General features: G+C 46.6%; 1 protein-coding gene across 2 annotated transcripts; it reads left to right on the top strand.

The window, feature by feature from the left end:
- Positions 1-2,031: 2,031 nt before the first annotated feature.
- Positions 2,032-27,712, top strand: LOC119015024 (potassium voltage-gated channel subfamily H member 3-like). 2 transcript variants are annotated; one of them, XM_037090558.1, is made up of 15 exons: positions 2,032-2,444; positions 11,403-11,632; positions 11,740-11,871; positions 12,519-12,664; positions 13,146-13,404; positions 13,834-13,991; positions 15,511-15,718; positions 16,800-17,180; positions 18,131-18,330; positions 19,110-19,359; positions 21,179-21,393; positions 24,727-25,001; positions 25,710-25,819; positions 25,932-25,984; positions 26,767-27,712. In XM_037090558.1, exons 2-15 carry the CDS (start codon positions 11,503-11,505, stop codon positions 27,451-27,453), a joined length of 3,204 nt encoding a protein of 1,067 aa, XP_036946453.1. In that variant the 5' UTR covers positions 2,032-2,444; positions 11,403-11,502; the 3' UTR covers positions 27,454-27,712. The 2 variants fall into 2 exon arrangements, with proteins under 2 accessions (XP_036946453.1, XP_036946452.1); XM_037090557.1 differs by having other exon boundaries at positions 11,399-11,632.

The raw sequence follows: 27,712 nt of genomic DNA, 5'->3' as shown, positions 1-27,712 counted from the left end.
TCATTGGAAATTAAAAAAAAAAAAAAAAAAGTGATTATATTAAAATATGAACTAGATAATAAAAATTTGAAAAAATAGAAAAATAGATTCTGAAAATGCTTTTGAGAAGAATCATTCAGTAATGACCCTGAGCATGGCCCTCGTCACACTGTTTAATGCTGCTTCACTTGAGCTTCGCGTCCTGTAGAAGGCACTGCTTCCTCACTAATACTCCAGTGCAACGCCACATATCACTGTGCCCACTGGTTCATTCATCATGAATATGTTTTTCTAAGAAGTGGTTTTCTTTCTTGCTTTCCCCATGACCAGTGCTCCGCCATCACCACCATTGCACCCCCCCTCGTTCCACTCCCACTCTTCTGGTGCAGCAAAGGTGTAATGACACTCCCATGCAGTGTTTAGGCAGGTGGTGATGGATTAACTGAGCTTGGTTGTGTCTGCAGACACTGACTCTGACTGATGAAATAACAAATCAGTAGAAAAGTTGCTGACTGTGAAGAAAATCTTTTAAACAAACTGTATAAATCAAACTGTCATGATCAGATTAGGATGACGTACATCAAAAATATCCAAAAAATGATAATAAGTCAAATGCACTTAATGTGTTAAAAGTAAGTGGTACTCAACAGGCAGCAGATTGGCTCCTGTTATTGGATTATTATTACTGATGCATTATGATGTAACTGACTGTTCTACATGTTCTATCTTGTGTTTGTTGTATGTTGTGAAAGCACTATTCATAAGGTTGGGTAAGATTTAGGCACAAAACCGTATGGTCTGGATCCATCAGAATCAGAATCAGTATTCCTTTATTGTCCCATATATGGGAAATTTGTTTGCCACAGCAGCCAAAGTACAGTAATATGACAAAAAAAATCTATAATAACAGTAATAAAAAGGTAAGAAATAGAATAAACTCATTTAAAATCTGTTGAGGCCACACCTATGCACAGCTGCAAAATGACCTTGAATATATCAACTGCTCACAGGGGCAAGTGGGGGATACTTTATTTAATTTGGGTCGAAGCATTTGTTCAACCCAAAATACCCTTCTGTCTTCAGGATTGCTGCGACTGATACGAATGATAATTGATGAGTGATGCGATGGTTATCATACCGTGAGGATCGTGAACCGTTGTAACCCCGTGCCCCATTTATTTTAATCACAAACGTGCCTATTAAAATGACATGAGTGATTTTTGCAGGCCAAAAGTGTTCCAAAAAGATCGACACGCCATACTCTCCAGCCCACCCGCCACCGAGCACAATGGCGCTCAACGTTCCTGCAAACCACGCGCATCCAAATGTGCACCCATACCATACTGTCATGTCATGTTATCGTCACATTCATGACCTTCATCATGGGGGGTGGAGGGGACACTGGTGGCGTTCTAAGGAGACCTTGGACTAACTTTCAGTGGCAAAAGCAGGTTATTTGAAGCTAAAACATTATGTTTTCCTAACCCTAACCAAGAGGCGGTTGAGTTTAAACCTGACCGGAGCATTAGCGCGGTGCTGCGGCAAGAGAAATCTCATTTGAACGCGTCTGTGGGTTTAAAATACAGACCAATATTCACCTCTCTTCATACATTGACAGGTATTTCACACATTCTAAAGCCAGCAGTGTCGCACTCATGTAATCATGTCCTCAGCTTCACACTGTCACTCTGTCATAATATCTGCATATGAAATATAAAATCAGGGCTGCATCAAGCCCACATGAGTCTCCCACTCAGAGAGCACCTGTGAAACATCACACATGTAGCCTTAGATACTTCATACGTGGAATATGAAATGTATGTGTAATGTATTCATCAATGTATTCAGGATGATAACTCCACAGATGCAGATTTTTTTTTTTGCAGTTTCAAGTGTTAAACAGAAACAGGAAGCGTCTGAAATGAAGACTGTCTAATACTAATCTACTGCTTTTTAATAGGCGCTGATCAGAAGACCAGAGTGGCAGACAGAAAGAAAAAAAAAGGAAAAAAAAAAAGGAAAGAGCCAATAGAAAGCGAGAAAAGTGTGTGTGCACGAGAGGGACGGGGTTGGTTGGGGAGGGGGGGTGCGTTGCAGCACACTCGTGCGTAAATGTGAGCATCCTCGCCGCGCTCCCCTCCATCCCTCCGTCCTCTGTCTCCCAGCCTGGTATCGGCTCCTCTCTCTCCTCCTGTCAGCCGGGATCACCTGCATCGGTGGTCGGTGCGCACTCACCGTGGAGTCCCGCGTGTCTCGGCTCGGCGCCCTCCTCCAGGGGTTAGGGGGAGCGCCGGGGACCTCGTCCAGGTTCCTGCCGGGCTTCGTGTCCACGGCGGCGGAGAACCATGGCTCGGAGCGGCGGGAGAGACGCGGCTCGACCCGCTCTCGGATGCCGGTGATGCGGGGTCTGATGGCGCCACAGAACACCTTCTTGGACACCATCGCCACTCGTTTCGACGGGACCCGTGAGTGAATGATCCTAATCCCATGATAAGAAGATTATTTATTCAGAACACTTCATTCATTCATTCATTCATTCAGATGATGTGGCTCAGATTAAACACCTGAAGTCCTCCAAAGAGCTGCAAAGTGCTCGGGGGAGGACGCCTGGAGACAGGCAGCACAGAAGCTGTGGCTGATGAATGAATTATGATCAATGACAGCATCAGACTAATGTTTGGGGCATGTTAATTATTGAGGAGGCTCCTACCTGAAACAAGCGAATGAATGAAGCAGTCTGCAGATGACTGAGCCTCCTGTGTCACCACTCACACCTACGATAATCTCAACAACCTATGTGCACATTATTCATATTTGTATTTGTGGTTTCCTGTCTGTATCTATAGTGTGACTGTAGAAACACTGTGAATGTCCCACTGTAATGAAAATGGCTCTCTGTAGAGTGCATACCTCCACCAAGGTCCAAATGGTCCCAGTTTTGATCATTAAAGAGAAGTGAGGGGAAAAAAAGTCCTTTTTTTTTAAATCCAGATCCACACCGAGAGTTAACGGGGTCTGTTCTAGACCGAGACCCATCCTCCATCATCCGAGTTTGGATCCGTTCAGTAGTTTTTTTTTTTTTTTTTTTTGCGTGTGATCCTGCTGCCAAACCAACGGAAACCAGGTGAAAGCAGAACCTCACGCTATTAGCCACCGTATTAATTACCATCCGGTGGCATTTGTTTTGAGTGGCCCGCCGAGAAGTGCCAGTTAACTCAAAAGGTTACAATTCAGTTCAGTTCAGTCCCTCAGTAGTCCGTCAGCACCATGGAGAACCGACACAAGGCACGGAGGGCATACAGTCTGAGATATTTATTAAAAGATGAATCGAACATGGAGTGTGTGCTGTCTGTTAAACACAACAGCATCTAAGTTTACTTACTCTTGGAGGAGTGTGTGTGTGTGTGTGTGTGTGTGTCGCTGGCAGAGACGAGACTTAACACACATAGCTGGTCCTGGTGTGAGTCTGGAAGACAGTTTTAAATACCCAGGATCGGTGTGTGTTGATGTGTTGATGAACACCAGGGCACAGACACGAGCTGCTGACAGTGCTGTGGATTGAGGGCAGCCTGTTTTTTTTTATTTATTTTTTATTGAAACTGGCTCCTGCAAGACTTTCCCTAAGACCATCGCAGTAAGACGCGGTTGGGAAACGTGGATCAGCCACATCGACGCGCACAGAAACTGCTGTCAGTCATGATGCCAGCGGCTGTTATTATATCTTAACGCCGTTACGTAACGCAGCGCTGAGGGCAGGACTGAGCAGCAGAGGGGCTTGTGCGGATGAGGGATCCACTGTACGAGAGTCAGAGAGGGATCTGTCTATTTTCTGAAGCAAACACAGAGGAAGTATGGTTAACGTAGCATCCGTGGGGGGGTGCTTGATGTTTCCTGTGTGTCATCTGAAGGCAAACTTTCCTGAGACAGCGCTGATTCAATTAGACTGTTCCTTTTGTGCGTCAACAGCAATAAGTTCTGCTCTAATCTGACAGTGGAACAGATTGCTCTTCCCTCTATCTGATCACAGTCTGCGGCAGCAGTAGATCCAGCAGGCGCAAGACTCCGGCTGGTTGAGCTCTTTTGGTCCTCCATATCTTGAACCCTTTTTCTCACTGTCATCCTAATCCATATTCCTGCCTTTGAACTCCTTTGATTTCCTAGTGATACTTGGGATGGGGGAGTTGAAGGTAAGCTATGATGGCGTGCCTGGCATCACCCCGCCGGTGTCGACCATCATTTCAGCTTATGAAACAGTCAGGCAGTCGTGGTTGAGTGGGTTAAGTGTACTGGAGGACTCTACGTTGGCAGCCGGTGGTTCACGTCCCATTGGGAAACTATTATTATCATTATCTAGTATACTATTCATTTATTTTTGTTGTTCTGTCGCTGTTTGGTTAGGTGTTGGCAATTAAAGCACGTGGTTAGGCTTAGTTGGCGTCGAGGTCCCCGGCTGGTGCGGAGCCCAATTACGTTCGACTCTCGCTGAGGTTGCGAAGCGATCCGAGGAATCGGATGGCGCAGAGCAGCAGCTCCCTGTATTCCCACAGCACTGCCTGCATGACTCCCCATAGGACACAGTTCACAGGGCTCACGATGCATAATTAAACTCCCTCGAGGCCTCCAGGAGGAATCGATGCAAGAGTCAAGAGCTGATCCACCGGGACTGAAGACACACCGCTCCACTTCATCTGAGCTCTGACCATCCTCTCTAGATTGCTGGAGAACCCCCTTTTTGACACAACGCTGTGTCGTTTTGTTAGTTCAACGGTACCTGCACGACTTGGACTCCCCCAAGTACCACGTTCAGCTGAGAAATTGACAGGGGGAGGGTTTAACACTTCCCTCAAATCAGTCTCCTATTTACTGAATATTGGGTCGTCAAAAGTGTTGACACTCGTTTGACACCACGTATCTCAAATGATCCGCAATCCTGAAAGTACTGAAGCTGTAGAAAACAAAAATCGTATTTTCAGCCCGAGGTGGACATTAACCTTATCCCCTCCTCCAGTGACATCCTGTTTTCACCTGTGTCTGCTCGTTTGTCAGCAGATCGCCACCGAGCTTGAATGGAGGACCGGTCACAGGCCCCATTCACTTTTGGTGTGGATTTCGATAAAGAGACGAACCGCGTTTTTTTTTTTCCCCCCAGTTTCTCGGGAAATAATTAGACTGGGCTTTTTTAGAATTTGAGTCACGCAGGAATCACTTGAAAGAGTCCTCCGCTAAGGACGTGTTGATTGGATTCAAGAATTCCTCTGAATCTCAGACAAGGTCAGCAGGTCTCTTGTGAATTGCTGATTAGGATTAGCGCCTGTTTTGTCTGCTAGTACGCACTACAGAATATAAATACATTCATAATTATTCGTAATTACACTCTGGCTCGCGGGGGGGGGGGATTTTAATGAGGAGCTGCTTATGGTCTTAACTGTACCTGGCTGTCTATGGAGCGCTGCCAATCACACACTGCACGTGGAAAGGTAGAAGGGGAGAACTGTTTTGGTGTTTGAGGCCAGAACGCAGCCGTAAACCAAACCCGTGCGAGCTCTCAGCTGAGCAGCACGGTATTTCCCGGCGAGAAGCTGTGGTTCTTCATCTCCGCCATGCAACTTTAATGCGGCATGATAACCAGGGAGACCCCGGGGGAGATCTCCCTCTCCTCAGACACGTTGGATTAACCCAGATACAGTATATCTCGGTACGCTACATACACATTTATAAGCACAAGGGTTACACATTTTCATTCATCATTTAGGCCGGTGCTGCTTGGTCAACATTGCTGTGAAAGATGTTAAAAAACTACAGGAGGGATTGCTGTTGAACCGTGAGGCCTTCACACTGCCCACAAAACATCGTCATCTCCTCGAGTGTAGATTGTTGATGACCCTACGTCCCTTTGTGGGAGACTGCCGTGTTTGTCCAACAGAGATACATGCATATACATTTCAGAGCACTCAAATCCTCAAGTTCAAACTGTTCACACATGCAAATGTCAGAAATTGGCTCTTGTGTAAGCTACATAGAATGCTACTCTTCACTAATCAATACAAGAATATTTTTGATATTTAGATATGACTACAAATAAGGTTTATTTGTTGTTTGATGAATAAATTATCAGTTCATCCACACATTGATAAGCTTGCCTGTAAAACGTAAAATTTGCATCGACAGACTTCAATTGCTCATTTTAAGTGTAAGTAAAAGAGAGAAAAAAAAAAAATATTCAGATCGGAACCAAGTTCCTGACTTGATAAATGAGCTCAATCATGAATCACTGACAAAAAAATGAACACTAATTTTCAGTCTGATAGCACAAATTAATAGCTATGTTATTTGTTCATGAGGATTGCACTTAGAACTCTTGGATGAGCTTCATTCCCTAGTTAGAAGATTAAGAGTTTGAAAACTTCCTCTGATGTGAAACTAACCGAGGCCTTCTAATGGACATAAACAGTAATTAATCACAGTGTAGGTCTCATATTGTGCTTATTTTCAGGTTCTTACTTTTAGTTTGGGTGTCTGCTAGACAATGTTTACGTGCTTTAACGCTCAAAAAGCACGTTTCTCACTCTGTCTCATACTGAATGCCCAGTTTACAGGTGGTGGACGAAGCATTTTGATTACGGGTGTCCTAATTAACACAGGGAATAAGTATTGAACACATGAAGAAAAAAGGGTGCAAAAGGGCATGGAAAGCCAAAAAAAACAGCTCAAATCTGTCAGTATTCAGAAAGCAATCCTGCTCTCATGATGGGTAAAAGCAAAAAAACTTGCTCAAGACTATTGCAACCTTATTGCTGTAAATGTCATGTCATTGATAACAGACGTATTTCTAAATGGCTGAATGTTCCAGTGAGCACCGTTGGGGTCATTATCCGGAAGTGGAAAGAGCATCAAACGAATCAAGAGTCAAAAGATTAATCACAAGAGTTGTCCGAGGGCCAAGGGCCACTCGTGGCGAGCTTCAGAAAGAACTGGAATGACATCTGTGGATGTCATAACACACCCCAAAAACACTACACCGACGGTGAAGTTTCGGAGGTGGGAACATCATCGCGTGGGACTGTTTTTCTGCATTACGGTACCGGCAGACCTCATGTAATTGGACGGCGGGCTGAAAGGAGAAATGTACCGAGACACTCTCGATAAGAATCCGCTGCCATCCACCAGGATGCTGAAGATGAAACGAGGGTGGACATTTCAGCAAGACACTGATCCCAAACACACAGCCGAGGAAGCTCTCAATTGGTTTCAGAGAAAGAAAAGAAAGCCGCTGCAAAGGCCCAGTCAATTGCCCGACTTGAATCCAATTAAAAACATCTATGGAAAGAACTGAAGATTCGAAGACAGTTTGTGCGGAAGAATGGGCCAAAATCCCACCTGAGCAATGCATGCGACTAGTTTCGGGAGGCGTTTTGAAGCTGTGTTTATTACGTTTTCTTTTGATATAGTTTACACATGAGTTTTTATTTATGAGGTAAATCTCGCAGAGGAAGCTGTGCCCAGAGGAATTTCTGAGGCATTACAAAATAGAACAACAAGATCCAGAATAGCGAGGCTTTGATTCTTGCTGGTTAGTTCAGGTCCAGGGAATGAATGCAAGTCAACGCTGTGACCTTAAAAAGCGCTGTCGACAGAGGTGTTTGTGTTTGCGTGTGTGGCCCATGTTGTGCGCGGCGGCGGATGTATTGTGGCGGCCTGTCGCTGTCACTGTTATCAGCAGCTTGGGTTTTATCAGTGTTCCCTAAGCCGCTCGGGGGATGAGTCTGAGTGGTTTTGTAGTCTGGGCTCACACGTTATTACACCTGGATCGGAGTGGGGATGTGACAGGGCTGCCTTGTGCCCGAGGAATGTGCACAAAATGAATAGAGCAAAGGAAAACAGGATCACGGTGGAGAAGCAGAAAACTCGGCTGGCTCAAATATGCGATTTACACCTTGTCACAGGCTCATGTTTGAATGTTATTAAGCGCAACGCTGCTCAGTGATGGTTTAGCGCGGTCACCGGAACACATTCAGTCTTGTGGTTACACCGTAATGAATACATTTGCACCCGCATCACAACAGTACATCATGTGCACAACCTGTCCATTCACTAACAGGCTGGACACGCTGCATGCCTGTGCCCGGGTGGCTGACTGCCTGCCTTATCTGCTCACATGGAGTTTGCCTTCGATAATTATCGAGAAAAAGGATTTTCCTTTACCTCGCTGGGAGAGCGAGAAAGCGCAAGGGGGGGGAGAGAGAGAGGGAGAGGGGAGAGAAAGTGAAGGAAAAGTGATGGCGAGAGAAGGAACAGCCCCTGATCTGTAGTGTTTGTGTTCTCATCCTGTTAGTGTGCTGAGGGTCTGGGGCTGTGCTTTCACACTTCAGACTGAGCAGCTTTGTTCCCATTAGGAGGATGGGATGTTATACTTCAAAATGTCTACTAGCAATAAACCTGGATGGGAATAACACATTGGTTAATATGTTGATGAAGGGTCCTCTGTCATCCAGGCAACTGGATTTGTTTCAGTTTCTTGAAGATGTGTCGCATCTCATCGAAATCAGTTCATAACTGAAGTAAAAGTAATTCAGTGGCCGTGAATCAGTCCAGAACTGAAAAAAATGGAGAGGAAGAAGGTGAATGCCAGCTTGCGAAGAAAAGATGACAACACTCAGCGTTCTTTGTGAAGTTCTAATGGAGGAAGAACTGCATCTGTGTCTTGTTTGTAAGAAGGATACACCTGATGCAAACACCGAATGCACGCGTAACTCTTTCGTGAGTAAACTTCACAGGTACGAGTTAACTGTTCCTATAGCAACCGCAACCTCTGTGTCGGCTGAAAATATCCCGATCAGTCACTCACCAATGACTGGTACGGGCGAAACATAGCAAAAGCTGCACAGATCCATATCTATAGGAAGTGTTTCTGTCTTTAATGTGAAGGAACTTGACTGGCCTGCACGCAGTCCTCACCTCAACAGTATCCTACACAATCTCGTGGATGAATGGGTGAAAATCCATGCGTCCAAAATGTTGTGGGAAGCCCTCAGAGAACCGGGGAGGCGGTTATGGCTTATTAATGCCCAGGTTTCTGAATAACATCCTCAACCACGACATAGACGTAACCATAATAGCTCTTTGTGTTCGAGAAAACTCAGACGCCGGTTCCTTTTGTCTCTGAAAGCTCCAGTGCGAGAGGCCCCGTAAAAGCTTGCCATTGTGCCTTCTGAAAGCAGTACCCCTGCTTTAATGCACAACGGGCTCGCTTCTCTTGAATATTAATATGTTCCTCTATTCTAACCGTTAATCATCTCAAAAACTACAGGCCTATTTTTCCGGGGAGGAGTGATTCATCAAGTCCCATTACATTCTGTCACACTCTTCAGAATCACCGGCCGCATCATTCTTATGTTGAAAAGCAGCCGCCTCACAGCACTGCACGGACCATCGGATGTCACCGCAACAATTCTGTCGTTTACTTGACACACCAGGTAAAACTGACAACAAGGGGCCACAACAGCTGTCGTTGCTCTTGTCACTGCAAATCTGTCTGGCAGTGTGCGTATGAGTAACGCGGCCTCGCACTGCACTTAAGGAGCCGGAGCAGAAAAAATGTGTCGTTTTGATATAACGGCCTTTATTGCGGACATGTGAAACTATGGCCGAAAAATAATCCTCAACACAAAGCCCAGAAATGGTTCCCTTGCAAAACAGTTTTTGCAGGACCTTTTTTTGCTGAAACATGTAGAGACAAGGCAGTGAAAAGGCTAAATTGCCACAAAATAGAATGTAAGAAATGCTAGATTGTTTACAGACCATTTGCAGTCAACTTACCATTTTCAGCATGAAGGTTAGGTTAAGGGTTAGGGTTAGGGTTAGAGAATGAAAACCTCTTGCTCTGAAAGGCACTCGGCACTTCCTGCCCGAGCGGCGCTTCGATGATGTTCGGCAGGAGCGTTTACGTCGGACGTGCTTTATTAATTCATGAATTATTAAAATTCATTGTTCCCACTTCATCTTGATGCAATCTCCCTTTCTGTCAGTATTCATTCATCTCTCTCTCTCTCTCTGTCTACCACTCTCATTCATTGCTCCTCTCTCTCTCTTTCTCTCCGCTCTTATATTGCCCCCATTTTTTAAAAGAGAGCACTCCAAGTCTTCCAGATTCATAAATGGATGAACTGTAATGATCGGAGTCGAATGAATGTCTTGGCCGTGTGAGTCACCTATTGCACTCAATTCAGTCTCATAATGAATTATTCAAGGTTGTCTCCCATAACTCTCGCTGTCACACCGTTTGTCTGAGCCGCTGCTCGTAAGTCCGCCTGCCAGTCTGCTATTACGCTTCACGTTTCAGTGGCGGTTTTGAATATTGTTGGTCCATACGTTATTGCTCCATATTTTTACTTCTCTCCGGAATTTATTGAATACCAACATTATCTTGTAATTGGAAAATAAAGTTCTTCATACGTTATTGAGCCGTAATAAGAACGAATATGATTTCAACGTGTTGATATCGTGCCACACCAGATTTGAACTTTTGTATGACAGCACCGCACACTGGCCTCTTCTCCGAGTCCAACACGTATCGTTACCTCCGCCGGCGAAGTTATGTTTGTCACCCGTGTCCGCTGATCGGTTTGTTTGGCAGCAGGATTAGAAGACTTCCATCAAACCGGGATGAAGGATGGATCCCGGCCCACAAAAGACCCCACACGCTTTTGGTTGGGATCCAGATAAAGCAAAAGATGTAGGACTTGTTTCTCACTGACATTAACGTAGCAGGACAGTTTTGTTAATTTCTCAGGGAGGGGTACATGGATCAGGCAAATGGAGGTGGCTGTTATCTCTGCGTGAGAACAATTTAATCAAATCAGCTTTAATTATGCTTTAATTAGCTTTAATTATGGTTAAACAGTTATGGGCGGTTTCAAATGTGATACAGTTCTATTGAGTATGATATTGGATTAGATTTGCGTGAAATAAGGGGGACTATTGGGCCTGGCAGAAGTATGAGCTCTTCTCACTATAACTCAATTTTTGTCTTTGTTTCTTTGTATTAACACAGTTCTGATATTTTCCTTGCCTTCATCAAATGTGTTTCAGTTGCCAAAACCATACTTACACATTCTTCATAGAAACCTTGAGTTCAGTCTGGGCTTCTGTGCAATTGACTTGGATCGCACCGACCGGTCAGCTGCTGCAGCGCTGTCAACAGACGTCACATCTTCATGCTTTCATACATGAATTGGGACAGAAAGAAATGAGCACACAGCACTATGCTAGTTCCCTCCTCCTAGTGTTTCCCTGTGGTACTGCTGGTGCCGCGGTCACAAACATTTTAGCAGCTGATCTGAGCGCAGATCCACCGACTGATCGACGTCTCTCTAAACCTGCTTTCTCTGCGTCCTGTCCCGATTCTCTCCCCTCCTCTCAGACAGTAACTTCGTCCTCGGGAACGCTCAGGTCCAGTGCCTCTATCCCATAGTCTACTGCTCCGATGGCTTCTGCGAGCTGACCGGCTTTGCCCGTGGCGAGCTGATGCAGAAGAGCTGCATGTGTCACTTCCTGTACGGTACGGAGACCAGCGACAGCCTCACCTCCAAGATGCAGATAGCCCTCGATGAGCGTCGAGAGTTCAAGACTGAGATCATCCTGTACAAGAAGAGCGGTGAGACTCTGAAATATATTATCTCTCAGTCGAACCCGGCCTATTTGCAGATTGCATGGTAATTTCAATTTAAAAACTGAGTATTTAAATCTCTATCCTTTCCACAGGCTCTAAGTTCTGGTGTCTGCTCGACATTGTGCCCATAAAGAACGAGAAGAGCGAGGTGGTTCTGTTCCTGGTCTCGCACAAGGACATCACCGAAAACAAGGACCTGGACCATGGCAACGAATCTGACACTGGTGAGATAAAGCATGAAAAGGAGGAGAAAGTGAGGCATCGTCCAATTCTACTGCGATTCACATGAAATGATCCAATAGAGGCTTCGCAGCTGGGGCTCAAATCTATCAGCAGCCATGACCGGAGATATTACAGAGGAGGGTTGGGAGCATTTACCAGCCACACAACCACATGGACTGACAAAACTAAATAAACAGTTGCCAGTTCAGTTGTCCGACTGAATGGTAAGATATTCATAAATCATCATTTCACGCATGATAGAACTTAACAGGCAGCTTAGATCATTGATTTAAATCAGTCCATGAGTGTTGGCTGTGCTCGTCCAATGAAATCGCCCCGCTGACCTCCTTGCTACACTAATGAGAGGGAATACAGCCTGGTGACATTTCCGCAGGGGGTGTAACGATTTAAACTCAAAGATCAATCCAGGTGACCTTTCAGTTCCCATCATCAAAATCAAAAACAGGATTCAGCGATTCCCCCAGGATGTTGTTTCTCTCCGCCACGCTTACCTGTGTTTTCTAGAGATTTGATTTAGAATCAAAAAATGTAATCAAATCGTGGCCTTAAAATTGGAAATTTGAATCATGGATATGTTCCAAGGTAATAAAGGCTTTCCCACAGTCTAGTTCTGCGTCCTTGTTTTCAGATGCAGAGACCGGGCTGGAGATCCACCAGGTCAACCGACCTCCGGGCGTCAACATGGAGCGCCGCCGCAGCCGGGCTGTCCTCTACCAGCTGTCTGGACACCTACAGAAACAGGACAAAACCAAGAGCAAGCTGAAGATCAACAACGTGAGACAAACCTGCATTTGCTGATTAACGGGCAGTTTGCTTTGTCCAGCGCGTTTTTCAATGACACTGTCTCGAACGCAACTTGATTCGCTCAGCGAGGGTGAAAGGATGAAGAACTTTCAGCGAACTGGGATGAGATGAAATGTGCAGCCCTGTCGCTGCGGTGTGATCTTAAGGAATACATTTCCATAAAAGCTCCCATTAGTCATTTAAATTCACGGTGGGGCTGGCGGATCACATATGACACTTTAAAGGTTTCAGCCTCTTGCATCAGCTGCCTGTTAACTCGATGCTCACTTAATCCACCAGACGCATTTTGTACATACGTGCTATGATATTAATGTCTGCCAACAAAATATGCAGCCCTATTTTAGATACTTATTTTTTGTACGATGAATTACTGTATGTTTGTCCTTATGTGTGTTAATGAGTGTAGTCATAAAGCTGCATGAATGCGCGTGTCTCCGTGTGCTGAATGCAGAGCGTCCTTGGAGCCAACGCCAACCCGGTGCCGGAGTACAAGGTGGCCGACGTCCAGAAGTCCCGCTTCATCCTCCTTCACTACGGCGCGTTCAAGGCCGGCTGGGATTGGCTGATCCTGCTGGCCACCTTCTACGTGGCCGTCACCGTGCCCTACAACGTCTGCTTCACCGCCGTGGAGATGCGAGAGGATGGCGGCTCGGCGGCGCGTAACCCCCCGAGTGTCAGCGACATCTTGGTGGAGATACTTTTCATCATTGGTGAGTCATTTCTTTTCTCTTTTTTTTGCACATCTGCTGCACTTAGATATTGTATGGACAGCCTACCTGTCTATCAATCTGTCCTTAGGTTAGTCTGATTCATTATTACTATTGAGGGCTGAGTGCTCTGCTGGAAACAGCTTCACAACAGAATCGAACCTGATGCTCTGTATTCAGTGTGGCAGTGAGGACATCAGTCGGTAACACAAATCCTCTGTTTTGTGCCACAAATGTCTGTTGGGCTGTTAAGGGAGATCGACTCCTCTTCAACTCCTCGTTCAAAACAGAAAAGTGCTTTTCCACTTCTGTCGAACATGCTGGGATTACCTCAATTTCATGTTGGCGAAAGAACTGAGGCGAGTCGACTGGATCTCCACTGGTGATGGAGGCGACACTTGCCTTGCTGAGCTGTGTGTGTTTGCGTTCCAGATATCGTGCTGAACTTCAGAACCACCTACGTGAGCACGTCCGGGCAGGTGGTGTACGACCCCGGCTCCATCTGCATCCACTACGTCACATCCTGGCTGTTCGTGGATCTGATCGCTGCCCTGCCCTTTGACCTGCTCTATGCCTTCAATATCAGTGTGGTAGGCCTCTCTCTCTCTCTAACACACACACACACACACATTATACAGCTATACAGTGTAGCTTTTGGTTTGTTATATAATAAATAAATCATGTATGTTTTTACCGCTTCCTATGCATGGTGTGGCTCAGAAAGCAAAGAGCCAACATCACATGGTTTCATCTGAAGAAGCTCGGCCCACAACAGAACATTTATTTGCTCCTCATTCCCCTGATCCAGCCCTTCCTGCTCCCTCTGTTGGCTGTAGAGTCTTCCAGGGGAGGAAGGGTGTGAGCTTCGACCAGAAACTCATTATTAGGTAGCCACTAATTAAGCTGACTAATGAGTACGCTGCTGACAGATTACAGGCTGCTGACGGGCCAGCTGATGTTGAGTGTTTTACAGATAGACGCTGGATCGCTGCGACACGGCCGAGGAGTCTTTCAAGCAAACATGTTCATCTTTTGTGACATTATCTACAAGTGATAATCAGCAACAGTCTGGTGGGGATTGTGGGAAATGTTGTTCTTTAATGGATGATAAAAATCTGTTTTGTTGATTGTCGCTTTTTTATAATCAAACTGACCTTCTGCTTTAGGATTATGATCCATTTTTTTTGGTCAGGTTTTGTAACTGATGGAGCAGAACCTGTAAGTCCTGGTCACTTCAACCCCCCCTTCTGGCTCATAATAATAAAAGGTGTATGATATGTCAAGGCTGAGCAATATGGATTGCCCGGTGAAACTAAAATGCTAGTGAATCTAGCAGCCAATACACCCGATCAACTAAACGGCAAAAACATCCATGTCAGAAAAAAACGTCCATAACATTTCTCGTCAGGTGGCGGCCTCTACTGGACAGTAATTATTACAGCAGCAAAGGAGGAAGTCAGGTGAAGAGGTAAAAAGAGAAACAAAGTCTGCGTGGCGAGGAAGCGGAGGACGGGTGGTCGCTTCAAACAAGCACAGGACTTCAACAGTGAGTGACGAACAGAGTTAATTCGAGTTAACGTCGCAAAACTGTAGATACGTTATAACTCAGGGTGTAATTGATCACCAGCTGTGTTGAATCCAGAGCAGGAAATAGCAACCCCAGTTCGAAGCATAAAATCAATGCAGAGACGGCGGGTGGTTAATGAGCTCATTTCAGCCTCGGCCCCACAGGTACTTTTCCATTAGAGGATTACAATGGCGCTGATTTTCTCTGAATGGCTATTTTAGTTAACGCTCCGGCTGAAAATGAAAACCAACTCTTAAGTTTGTCCAGAGAGTGGTGCCCTGCAGTGTTTAACAATGTTCAGACAATCTGCGGAAGGCACTTCTGACTGTAACACGGCTCGCTATCCCGATGATGATTGAAATTCACAGTTTGCATGGGTAACCTCTAATTACAAACCTCCCTCGGCTCCAGATGGGAAACCGGTGATTCTTATTATTGTCACAGGGAGAGTCAGCTGCATCGAGGGGTAGCTAATCCGTCCTGACGATCCGCGCTCGTCAGATGCGTTTCCCCCTCTAATCCGCGACTCCTCTCTCACCTAGAACTTCGGGGTCCACCTGCTGAAGACGGTGCGCCTCCTCCGCCTCCTGCGCCTCCTGCAGAAGCTGGATCGCTACTCCCAGTACAGCGCCGTGGTCCTCACCCTGCTCATGTCCACGTTCGCCCTGCTGGCCCACTGGATGGCCTGCGTGTGGTACTTCATCGGACGCAGCGAGATCGAGAGCAACAGCCCCACCTCCTGGGATATAGGTGTGTGTGTGTGTGTGTGTGTGTGTGTTAACCTTTAATAAGAGAACATCAGTGTTCGACATGTGCCCTCCGGGAATAACCCTGCACGGATACTCCAACAGTTAGAGCTGAAAACCGAGGATGGAGATTGAAGTGTGCTCATGTACGCCATCACACAGCGTGTGTGTGTGTGTGGCGTGGTGTGTCCTTTTCCCGAGAAAACGCTTTCTAATTATGGCGCTCTGTCTCCACTCCCACTGTGCTCCCCACCACCAAACAACAGCAACACTGTGAGGTGTGTGTGCCGGTGGTGGTTATCCTGTGATATATGACACGGGAAGAGACTAGGAGGAAAGGATATGGGTAGAGGATGGTGTGAAAAATATAGAGGAAAGGCTTCCACTGATACACTGATGTAACATGGCACACGTGGGGCAGCTGTGGCTCAGGTGGAGGAGCGAGTCCTCCATCAATCACTGCGTCGGTAATTGAGCAAAACACTGAACTCTGAATTGGTTTCCGATGAGCCGAGCGGTGCGCCACCATTCTCGGTTAATGAGTGCGAGTGAGAGGCTTTTGGAAGCGATTTGTCCAAGTCAGCTTGAAAAGCTCAATATACATGTTATCAATTCATTGTTATATATCACAGGCCAGCTGCAGGGTTTTTTGTTCATCGCATGGAAATACATGACAGCAGCATTCATGTTAGAAAAGCAGAGATCTGCTAGTCTTTCACCTGGATACTGGTATGTCAAACCTTGACATGCAGTGGTTAGTTAGAGTCCACTCAGAGACTTTTCAACCAGTTGAAATGGCACCGAAGTGAAATAGAATGTAAACTGCCGACGGACATTTAATCCAGAGCTGTGACAAGTGCAGAGCGAAATTGCACGGCTCTGGGCTTAATTTAACATCTGTGTGTGTAAAAGGACAAACTTACCCCGGGGTCAACTGTTAGCTAAGAATATGCAGAGTGAAAAGCCCATGTGAAAGCTATCTAAGCCTTGGGTTCAGAAGGTTCTAAGGATGCTTTAAGCTCTAGGCTAATTGGCAGTTAATCTAACATGCATGGATAAATTGTGGTTAAACTCTTCCCCACCAGGCTGGCTCCACGAGCTGGCCAAACGCTTGGGAACACCATACTTCCTGGCACCGCTGACATCTCTGTTGGGAGTCTCGGATTCCCCTCAAGGCGCCACGACAGCCGGACTGGCCAACTACAGCCAGTGGAACGTGTCGGGTTTGGAGCCGCTGAGCAGCGGGGCCGCTTTGCTGGGTTCGGGCCAATGGAACGGCAGCCGGACCAGAGCGAAGACGCCAAACGGCTCGGGGACGACGCTGAGCGGCGGGCCGTCCGTCAGGAGCTCCTACGTGACGTCGCTGTACTTCGCTCTGAGCAGCCTGACCAGCGTGGGCTTCGGCAACGTGTCGGCCAACACGGACTCCGAGAAGATCTTCTCCATATGCACCATGCTGATTGGAGGTGGGCAAAAGCAAAGCAGTCAGACTCTGTCCTCCATAGAAACTCAAAATCCACAATGTTATTAGGATTGGGAAAATCTTCAGGAAAATCTGTTAGCTGGTGCTAATGAGTATGTGCTGCTAAGTACCTTACAGAAAGTACAGCTGAGGCTGAAGTGAATCTCATGTGTTTTACAGGCAAAGCATTGAACAAATTGACTATTTAAGCCGACGGGGCCCAAACATTTTCCCTTTAATGGAAAATAATCACTAATTAAAGATCCAACATATTTAACCCTACCTCACAAAAAAAACAACCCAACCAAAAATAGCACAAACATTTTCTATTTTTAACTGATTCTTAAGTTTGCTATTTAGTCAGAGACATCTGGCAGGACAACTTTAACCTGGGGCGACAGTTTGTGCAGCTCTGATTGAACCTAATGACGGAGCTGGAAAACTCAACGGCTCATCAGAGACGCATCATCTGGAAGCCACGAGCGTCTCACCCAAAGTGTGCTCACTTAAACATGTCGAGTTTAACGCGCAAACTTTTAACACGCTGGTTCGTCGGCCGTCAGAGCCACGGCGCTGCAAGGTAGTTTATGAATTATGCATTTCGGTTTAATACAGAAGATTTCCCCGGCAGTCATCCTCCATAAGCCACGCTGACAAACGTGTTCGGAGTCTGGCTGAGGTGCAGCAACGTGATGCCGAATTCAAGCAGGTGAAGCAAGCACTTTAGTCAGAACAAGGTCAGCTCGCTTCGCAGGAAAACACATGGCGGTGCAAAGCAAGTCTGCGGCTGATCAGGTGTTGGTTGTTTGGGTCGTAAAACATTTATTCCTCCAGTCTAAAGCTGTTTAAATCGTGCTAAAACATGACCTCAAACATCCTGTATTATAAAGAAATAGAAAGCAAAAGCGACCTCTGTCAGATTTCGGCTGCTGACCGTTCCTGTCTCCTCTGCAGCATTAATGCACGCTGTGGTCTTCGGTAACGTGACCGCCATCATCCAGAGGATGTACTCGCGCCGCTCCCTCTACCACACCCGCACCAAGGATCTGAAGGACTTTATCCGGGTGCACCGGCTGCCCAAAGCTCTTGAGCAACGCATGATGGAGTGCTTCCAGACAACGTGGTCTGTAAACAACGGTATCGACGTCAGCGAGGTAGGGGGGGCTAATTGGAGGCGAACATATGAATCAGTCTTGTTGGAAACTGTTATGTAACACTCGATGGCAAACACCTATCACAGCACAAGCATATTTGTGAAACTGTTCCTTTAAATTGAATGGATGGCTGCGTGGCCTGTGGGCTTGAATTGACCTTGTCAGATACAGTGGGATCAGCTGGACCGGCTTCTGAAATTGAAAGCGCAAATCCGGTTACTTGCCCTCCAAGCAGACTAAAGAAACGGCCCAAAGTCACGGAGAGGATTTGGGTTTTGTTTTGGGCTCCATCAAGCTGGGGCAGCGATCTTAATTTCATGGATTAATGACCTCGCTGACACTAAGTCGCTCACTGTGTCTTTTACCGGGGTTTCAAATCTAGATAATTCCCTAACATGACGGTGCACAGATGCTTTAAACTAACAGGCCGCAACTTTTTTTCTTGCAACGATCTTTGCCACTCTTGTCAGACGGGTAGTTCATGTTGCATGTGCTGCTCTGGGAGACGTTTGAGTAAATGTGCACATTTAAAGCGCATTTCATCCAGAAACTGCTTGCTGGTCATGCATGTATCCGTTCGGCTGTGACTATGTGGGAAGGTGAAAGGTTTTATTTGCCTGTTGCCTTCACCTTCCCACACAGTCCCTTTCGAATGATGACACACAAAAGAAAGAAGCCGCTAAAGCTGAGAGAGATATCCAGTCACCATCAGGAACTAAGAGTGTGTTCCTTTGTTTCGCTGCTGAGGTCAGTGCTTTTCCCTCTGATTCCCTCCGCAGCTGCTGAAGGACTTCCCAGATGAGCTGAGGGCGGACATCGCCATGCACCTGAACAAAGAGCTGCTGGAGCTGCCGCTCTTCGAGTCGGCCAGCAGGGGCTGCCTGCGCTCCCTCTCCCTCATCATCAAGACCTGCTTCTCGGCTCCTGGGGAGTTCCTCATCCGCCAAGGAGACGCCCTCCAGGCCATCTACTTTGTTTGCTCAGGCTCCATGGAAGTGCTGAAGGACAACACCGTGCTGGCCATTCTGGGTAAAGAGCGCGACAGTTTAAGTGACTTTTCCGTGTGAAAGTATGTGCAAAAAGACTCAGCACGGAGCTACGTCACTATAAAAAATGTAGTGAAGGAATACTTTGACAGACATGTGTAACATTAGGTTCGTGAACTACGGTACATTTCCCCTGCAGCTCCAGTCAGCAGTCAACATGATAGAACACAAATACCAGAAAAAACACTTCTAGAGCAGAGAAGGGTCTGATGTGACTCCGGGTGTTTGTTCCTCCAGAGGGTCTGGATCTGCACTGACTCTGTCCTCTAAAGCTGGCTGGCCCTGATAAGCTCCATTTTTTTTTTTAAATTTTTTTTTAGGATCCTTGCAGCAGAAATGACATGTTATGTGTTTCAGCAGACACTTAGAAGTTGTGTCTGCTGGTCAAATTTGAAGAATAATCCCTAAAACTGGCTTTAAAATGTTGATACAAGGATGGAACACTTTAGGTTGTAGCCAGAAGTCAAACGGGAAATCCATATCCTGCATTACCTGTTTGTTCACCAGCTAGTTACAGATATTCTGCTGTTTGGTTCTGGGCAGGCAGAATAAAATGGGTTTACCCAAACTGTCTCTCTAAAACCAGCTCAGTGCTGCTGTAAAGGAGTTTGATGAGGGTAAAGTTAGCCACATATCCAAAACAAGGAGCTAAAAGCCTTAAAAACTGAACTGCAGCATTATTTACGTTAATTATCTGTGGTTTGGCACCTTTTGCATTACACATAGTGTAGCTGTCTGATGCCTTATTAGTATAAAAATAAATTATGGAGCTTTTTAGGTCACAATCTATCTTACAAATACCAGCTAACAATCATAGATCGGCGAACATGGTGAACAAACAGGAAAAAGGAATCCACCGAGTCCACTGAGTCCACAAAAACTGCATGAATATGAAAAAAAAAAAAAAGAAAAAGAAAAATATGTACCTCCAATAGGTGAGCTGCAGAAACCGCCCCAGATCCTCCACAATAAGAGCCTCTCCAGAGCCTCGTCCTACAACACGTACGCTGACGCTCCTATTCTGCATAGCATGGATGAAACAGAATAGCGAAATGCAAGCAGACTCACAAACAGCGCTGGAATCAGATCGGGTCCGCAGAAAGCGGCACAGGGAGCAAAGAGGAAAACACAGTTTTTCATATTAATGATGTAACTGGTGTAAATAATGAAGTGACTGCAATGCCGCCTATAGAGGAAAGAGGCTAAACTCATTAGAATGTTAGACCGGTTGTGTATATGCACATGCACACGCACCCACGCGCACACACACACATTTCTCAAACACACACTTCATGGCGCTGCTTGCCTCCTGTGTGTCCCCAGCGTGATGTTGAGAGGGCAGAAAAGTACCGGCAGCTTGTGAGAGGGCTTGTTAAAAGTCAAAAATACGTAAAATACGCCAAATAAATTGCAAAAAGCTACATTGCGTACCATATAGTACTGCCTCACTTAAAAGCACTTTATTTCAGATAATAATCAGTGCATTATTTCCCTCTGAACCGTTTTGGAATATAACTATAAATTGGCACAAAATGGCGAAAAGTAGGAGTAGGAGCGCACACCGCCTGCGATGCTGTTGGGCCCATACTTGAGATAAACAAAAACAGTGTTTAACACCCCTGACACAGTTCACAGCACACCATTAAGTCTAAAGTTAAATGTCATGTAATGGTTATGTATCAAAGAGAAACATATTCTGATGGTACTGGATCAGTGCTACACCTGGGTAAAGACACATTGTCGATGCTTGAGACTTTACCTTCAGCCATAACTACAGTCCTTTCCGTATCTCCACGTTGCAGGTCGGGGTGACCTGATTGGCTCTGATTGTCTGACAAAGGAGGAAGTGATTAAGACCAATGCCTGTGTGAAGGCCCTGACCTACTGCGACCTGCAGTACATCAGCCTCAAAGGCCTCCGCGAGGTGCTCTGTCTCTACCCTGACTACGCCCAGAAGTTCATCACCGAGATCCAGCACGATCTGACCTACAACCTGCGGGAGGGACACAACACTGAGGTAGGGTGATGGCGACTTCTCTGATCTCCCTTAACATGGGATTCCAAGCTGCTGGCCACTGTCATTGTCATTTTAAGGGCTCCTGTTCATCCATCCATCTATCCATCCATCCATTCATCCACCCAGGCACCCACCCATCCATCCATCCATGGCATCATGGCCAACATTCATCTTCCCAGCCAGGTCCTCCAGCCCCTCCTGGGGATACCTCCATAGATGTTCTTAGACCAGGTGGGATAAGTAAGATTTCCAGCATGTTCTGGTTCTCAGGGATCTCCTGCCAGTTGCACACATCCTGTTCACATGTTCAAATAACATTAATCTCTTAGAAACGAACGTCTGCAAATAAATCTGAAGGCAAAGGACAAGATCTTGTTATGCAAATTAAGGTTTCCGCTTTGGTAGTCGTGACCGATCACATATTTACAGGCTTTGGTTGCATTGCAGCCCATGTCGAGAGAGAAAAAGAGGAATATTGCATTAAGTTCATGAATCATGGGTGATGGCGGGAACACAGCTCAGGTCCATGCTTATTCTCACTCGTGAACAAAGGCTTCCAGGGTACATGAAGTCTCGAACAACAAGTCACTGCTGGTGATCAGTCACTCCATCGCTCTGTAAACTGCTTTTGTTGACAGCAGCGTTCAGCTTTCTGGGCTTTTCCTTTTCATTTGTAAATGTTTTATTTTCACTATGATGATTATCGTTACCACGTCGCCAGGTATTAATCACGCTGGACATGAGTCACTGCAGGCTGTAAGGAGAATATTGGTAAAAAAAAATTCTCAAGAAGAGTCCTTCTGTTTTTTAAGACAAGTCTCAAGCTGTGCACTGACCTCCTCCACCCAACATTTTACGCAATGCCGGAGTGATGGCTTTGCACTTGGAAAGGATTAGCCATCTGGACTGAGGAGGAAGCCGCTGCTTCTGCTTGAGATGCAGCCAGCAGATGAAGACACGAGCTGAACGCGGACGATTCCGATGCCAGGGATTTACAGATGGATCTCAGCTGCGGCGCACACATGAATAGCCAGCATATACTGGCTGTAACTAAGTCACATTTTCACCGTGAGTAAAATTGTTAATTAGAGCAGAGATCCAAGAGAAATACCAAGGGACTGTACAGTAGGCTATATCAGCATGGAAAATACTGGAATAATACTTCACTGATGTGTTTTTCTGGCTTGGACCTCGGGTACAATATGGAATTCTATGGAACTTTCACAGTCCCTGTAGACGGGTATTAAATAATACAGTCTGGTATACAGTTCATATACAGCAAGCTGTTGTGGCTGATCATTCTCATCCAGGAGACCCAACTGGAACATAGTGGAAAACATGGTTAAGTTTCAAATAGACCCTTTTGCAAGGTAAAAGTGCAGATTTGCGTGTGTGTTTCTCCGGTACTGAGTCACATCACAGCAACGTGATTGGTCAGTTGCAAAAGTTGCAATGATCTACCTGCCAGCACCTCTGCAGCTCATTAATGTCAGGTTGGGGTAAAAAAAAAAAAAAAAAGGGAAGACTATGGAAAGGGGGGGGTGGACCCAAACGACAGTGAAAGAGGAGACAAGATCGGGGAAAAACAAAAGGCGAGATGTATTTAAAAGCTGATGACAAAAACCAAAAGCAGACAACCAAGGACGAGACAAAGTGGCAAAGCAAAGCAGGAGCATGAACAACCAAGGACAAACCAGGACAATGACAAGGAGTGAAGGAAACCCACAGACTAAATACACAGACACTAATGACAAGATGAGGAACAGGTGAGGAGAGAGGCGGGAGGAGGCCAGGTGAGGTGACGAGGGGGAGGAGCACATGAGAAAAGATGAAGGGAACAATACAACAGACAGAGGGAGCCAGAGGGGAGAACACAGGAGATCAGCAGAAAAACATGAAACCCTTACAAACGTCTGGCGAGCGTGCGTCGCGTACAAACAGGTGGAGCTAAGAGTTCATCACTCGTTCCTTCATCCACCTCAGGTATTCTGAAGGAATCCTCTGTGTGGAAGATACTTTTGGTCCTGATTAACATTAAAACTTCAGACAGAAATTTGAGATCCAATTAAAAAGATGATTGTTCTATTACAAGATTAGGAACATCCAGCCGCGGAGGCTTCAAAGAAAAAAGGAAAATGCCACTTTGAAACTCTGCTGAAACTTTGATCGTCGTCTGGCTAAATAAGCATAAAAAAATAATGTTGCAAAAGCAGTAGGACATCCTCCGCCGGGGGGAGCTAAAAATAGCGCTGTGTGGTGGGTGGGGGAGGGGTGGGGTCATCCCTTGATGGATAAATATAGAGCTACAACCAGATGGAGATGAGACAAGAAAACATCGGGATGAAAGGGAGCCGCAGGGGAAGGGAAGAGGAGGAAACCTCGCCTAGGATTTGCATTCACGTGCCGACACACACACACACACACACATGCATCATCACACTCTCACATACCAGCGTACCATAACGGCATATTTCTCCTCACTGACATGCAATGCACACACACACACACACACACACACACACACACACACACACACATGTTGACACTCACAAACACGCGTAATTGGTGGCGGGCACGCTGCATATTCATGATGGCACGTGCTGCTCACAAACGCACGCTGCAATTCCAAACAGTCCCTTCTCCCGCTCGCTTCCCCTCCAGGCAAACCTCTGTGCTAAAATTAAACCTCTGAGATCTAAAAATACCAGCCGGGCACGTGAGCCGAAGACAGGACGGGGAAGACAACAAATGGAGGGTCAGGGGAGGGGAGGGGAGGTGGGGAGGGGAGGGGAGGAGAGAAGGAGGGAGAAAAAGAGGGGAGAGAGAAAATGGGATTTGTTCACTGGTGTTTAATCAGATTTAAATAACAGTCCAGAGAACTGCTGTAACTGTGAACCAGCCACAGGCAACAACAAGCCGGCTGCAGGAATTTTATTTTGAAAGGGCGATCAGTTTCATTGAACATCTCCATATGTTTACAGTCATATGTTTTTTTTTTTTCATTCATCCCATAAGCCCTTCGGAGGAGCTGAGCGTCTCCGGACGTGAGTAGCATCAGTGCTGCTGGTTTTGAATGAGTGCGCTCCTTTGCAGTGCCGCTGAGAAACTGAATGGAGATCAGCGCCACTGCAGCTGCTGTGAATGGCAACGGCTCCTGCAAAGGATGCCTTCAGTAGCTCCACAGCACCCTCATCTGTTTGAAGGGTGGAGTGATACTGCACTGCCTCAACACGCCTGACTTCTCTTTAATTCTCACACTGTGTCCTGAGTCCAAACTGCACGCCAGCACTAACTTTCATCACGCGCCGCTCGACGCTGTCTCGCCCCCCCCAGGCAGACTGCGAGAGCAACGGGGGGATCCTGAAGAAGCTCCCGTCCATCAAGGAGGACGAGGAGGGATCAGGATCCGAGGGCGAGCACTCCCCTCACCCGCAGATGCCCCCCCTCGGCAGGCTGGGCCGAGGCCTGCGCTCCCCCCTGCGCTCCCCCCTGCGCTCGCCACTGCTGCCGGCCAGAACCTTCAGGCCGCCGAGCGACCACGGCCAGCCCGCCAGCCTGCAGATCCCTGTGGTGAGCTTCAGCTGCGTGCAGCCGGACCTCAGCCCAAGGTGAGGAACCGGACACCGATACTTCCATTCCCTGTGAGACTTTTGATATTAGAACTATCTACAGGTCATCTTTTCACTGATTTGGGTTACATTTAGCCCACACCAAAGCAATTTGTGATCTTTTTACGGGACACATCATTGTGATCAACAAGCGGCAGATTGCTCAAAGAAAAAAGATTCAATTGAAATAACCTGTTGCTTTTATTTCTGCTGATTTCATAAAGAATAACTCAGAGGTGTCCGTTTCATTTTTAGATAGAAAGCGCTGCAGCTTCCTCAGGAAACACTGAAGCAGCCGGGGACTTGAATTTAAGAGAGATGCTGAGATGTAGCTCCACGCGCAGTGGAATCATTTTTGATGTATAAATGTGAAAAGGAGGGGTTCGCCTCAAAGAATGAACTACCAAACCATAGTTTCCGAGTTCTCGAGTATATAGCAGGGATTTAATATCTACTGATCTACTGACAGTGATGTTTTATCCGGCTGTGATCAGTCATAGAAAGACTGTTCAGGACGGGCGCTCTGATAAGTCAGAAAGCAGATTTATTTGGGACATTTTTTTTTTTTTAAACCTTTCGATGAGGAAGCGAGGAATCCTTGTCCCCTGAGCATGAATCCCACCAGAAGTGAAAGTAATGCTCAGATTCCCGTGGGATTCATTAAAAACATCCCTCACTGTCCTCTCCCTTTTTCCTGCCTGCGCTCAGGTTTGTGGATGGGATTGAGGCGGAAAACCAAAGCGGCTCGGGTCACAAGTTTGACTTTTCTCCCAGTGCGACTCAGAGTTTCCTGCCCAGCCCGGACTCAGCTACCTCAAGTAAGTACACACACACACACACACACACACACACTTACTGTTCACATACCAGACTGGACTGGATTCCAATAAAAAGAAGGTCTTGTATCAGCTTTTGTCTGTATGTGGACAGGGACCCGTGACGAGGCTGACACCATGCAGACTATCGCTAAGCTGAAACACGAGGTAATTTTTGCCGTCACCTATTTATTTCATAGTTCTTTCAAAGTCATTTACTTTATTTGGGTCTCAGTTTAATTCCCAGTAATTTATAAATGGCTAGAAGAAGCTCCGTTGCTGTAATTAAATGACTGGGTTGCACCAACAAAGATGAATTCTTAACCATAATTTAATCATCGTTGTTGTTCTTTATGTGCCAAAAATCACAGCAAGGTTAAGATGAGGAAAGACTCGATTTAAAAGACTCTTTATCTTAAGCTGCACCAAAACTTTAAATCCCTCTCTAGTGTATTTCGGCATTTTTTTGGTGGTATAACCCATATTTGTCTTTGCTGAAACTTTACAAAATCAGAAGCTGGGAGTCATGAATCATAAAAGTAACTCGCTCCTCTTGAGTAGCGGTCCGATTCGTGGCTGTGAACGCTCTCCCTAGCACCCCTTGTTCACATCAAACGTATCGTTCTTTTCTGCACCTCAGTGTTGAAAACTGACGGATGCTTTTGTGGCGAGCAAAACAAATTGAATACAGATATCACGAGGAGCTGGATGCAGCTTATTGAACCTGGAGCGAGGCTTCATGTGGATAAATGTGTCGGCTGTTTCCACACTGATGTGCGTAAAAACTGAAACCAATATTGCATAAGTTATATGAAAAGTAAGGTGTTGCTGAATTTCTCTATCTGATCTGATCGCCATACATGTCTTGTATATACAATTACCATCCCGTCGATCCAATATAACCTTGATAAATAAAAACCTGGATATGTGATGGACTCCCCTCTGTGCAGATGAGCGTCCTCTCCCGCCAGGTGACCTCCGTCAGTCAGGAGCTGCAGGAAGTGACGCGCCTCCTCAAACCCCTCTTCCACAACACCTCCACGCTGCTGATGCCCAGTGCCGTGACTCCGCCCCCCAGCGTGTCCTCGCACGGTTGCTCCCCCGCCCCTGCCCTTCTCACCCAACATGCACCTGCGCACTACCCGGACTGTCAAAATCCCCCACCTATCTTGGTACCTGAACCGTCCTCTCCTCCGCCGAGCATGACGAAGGTGCTGCTGGAAAAGTTTGACCCGCTTCAGTGTCCGCCCTTCCAAACCATCTCCCCCGAGAACCCTTATCAGACCAGAACCGCCCCCCTCGCCTCTCATTGTTCAGCTCCCCCGTCACTCAACAGCTCCCCCCATGAGCACGCAGTTGCGCAGCATCCCTACCCCTGCGGCTCCATCCCCTCCCTGTCCTCATCGAGCCACCTGTCCTCCATCACCCCCCTTTTGGTGGATCTATCGGGACCTGGTAGCGAGCCACAAACACAGCCTCGGTACCATCTCCCGCCCCTGTCCCAGTCTGAGTCCCACCTCCAGCTCCAGCCCGAGTCCCAGTCCATATCCTGGTCGTATCCACATTCCCTCTCCCAGCCTCAGCTCCAGACCCCTCTCCAGCCCTCGGGCATGGCCTCGCACCCCGAGAACCCCTGAGAAACCTGCAGGAGGTGGCGTGGAGGGAGCACGCCGCACAGCTGAGGGTCACCGATGAAGGCCAGCCCTCGGATCCGGATATTGGCACTGGACTGAAAGACAAAGCAACCAGCATGCCGCACAATTACTGCATGACTAACATTTGCCCGGAGTTTGGCATGTGAATTTAGATGTAAATACATTTGAAATGGTTCTTAACTACGATCATGAGCACCAGTTGTGAACAGATCTGAAAATAAATTGTTTGTTTTACAGTTTC

This window comes from Acanthopagrus latus, chromosome 24 (assembly GCF_904848185.1).
Source record: "Acanthopagrus latus isolate v.2019 chromosome 24, fAcaLat1.1, whole genome shotgun sequence".
NCBI lineage: Eukaryota > Metazoa > Chordata > Actinopteri > Spariformes > Sparidae > Acanthopagrus > Acanthopagrus latus.
This window is presented reverse-complemented; position numbering and strand designations above follow the sequence as displayed.

Coding starts and splice junctions, on each gene's coding strand:
- LOC119015024 (XM_037090557.1), top strand. CDS start 2,369: ATGCCGGTGATGCGGGGTCTGATGGCGCCACAGAACACCTTCTTGGAC. Junction 13,992..15,510: donor ATGCCTTCAATATCAGTGTG/GTAGGCCTCTCT, acceptor TCTCTCACCTAG/AACTTCGGGGTCCACCTGCT. Junction 19,360..21,178: donor CACCGTGCTGGCCATTCTGG/GTAAAGAGCGCG, acceptor TCCACGTTGCAG/GTCGGGGTGACCTGATTGGC.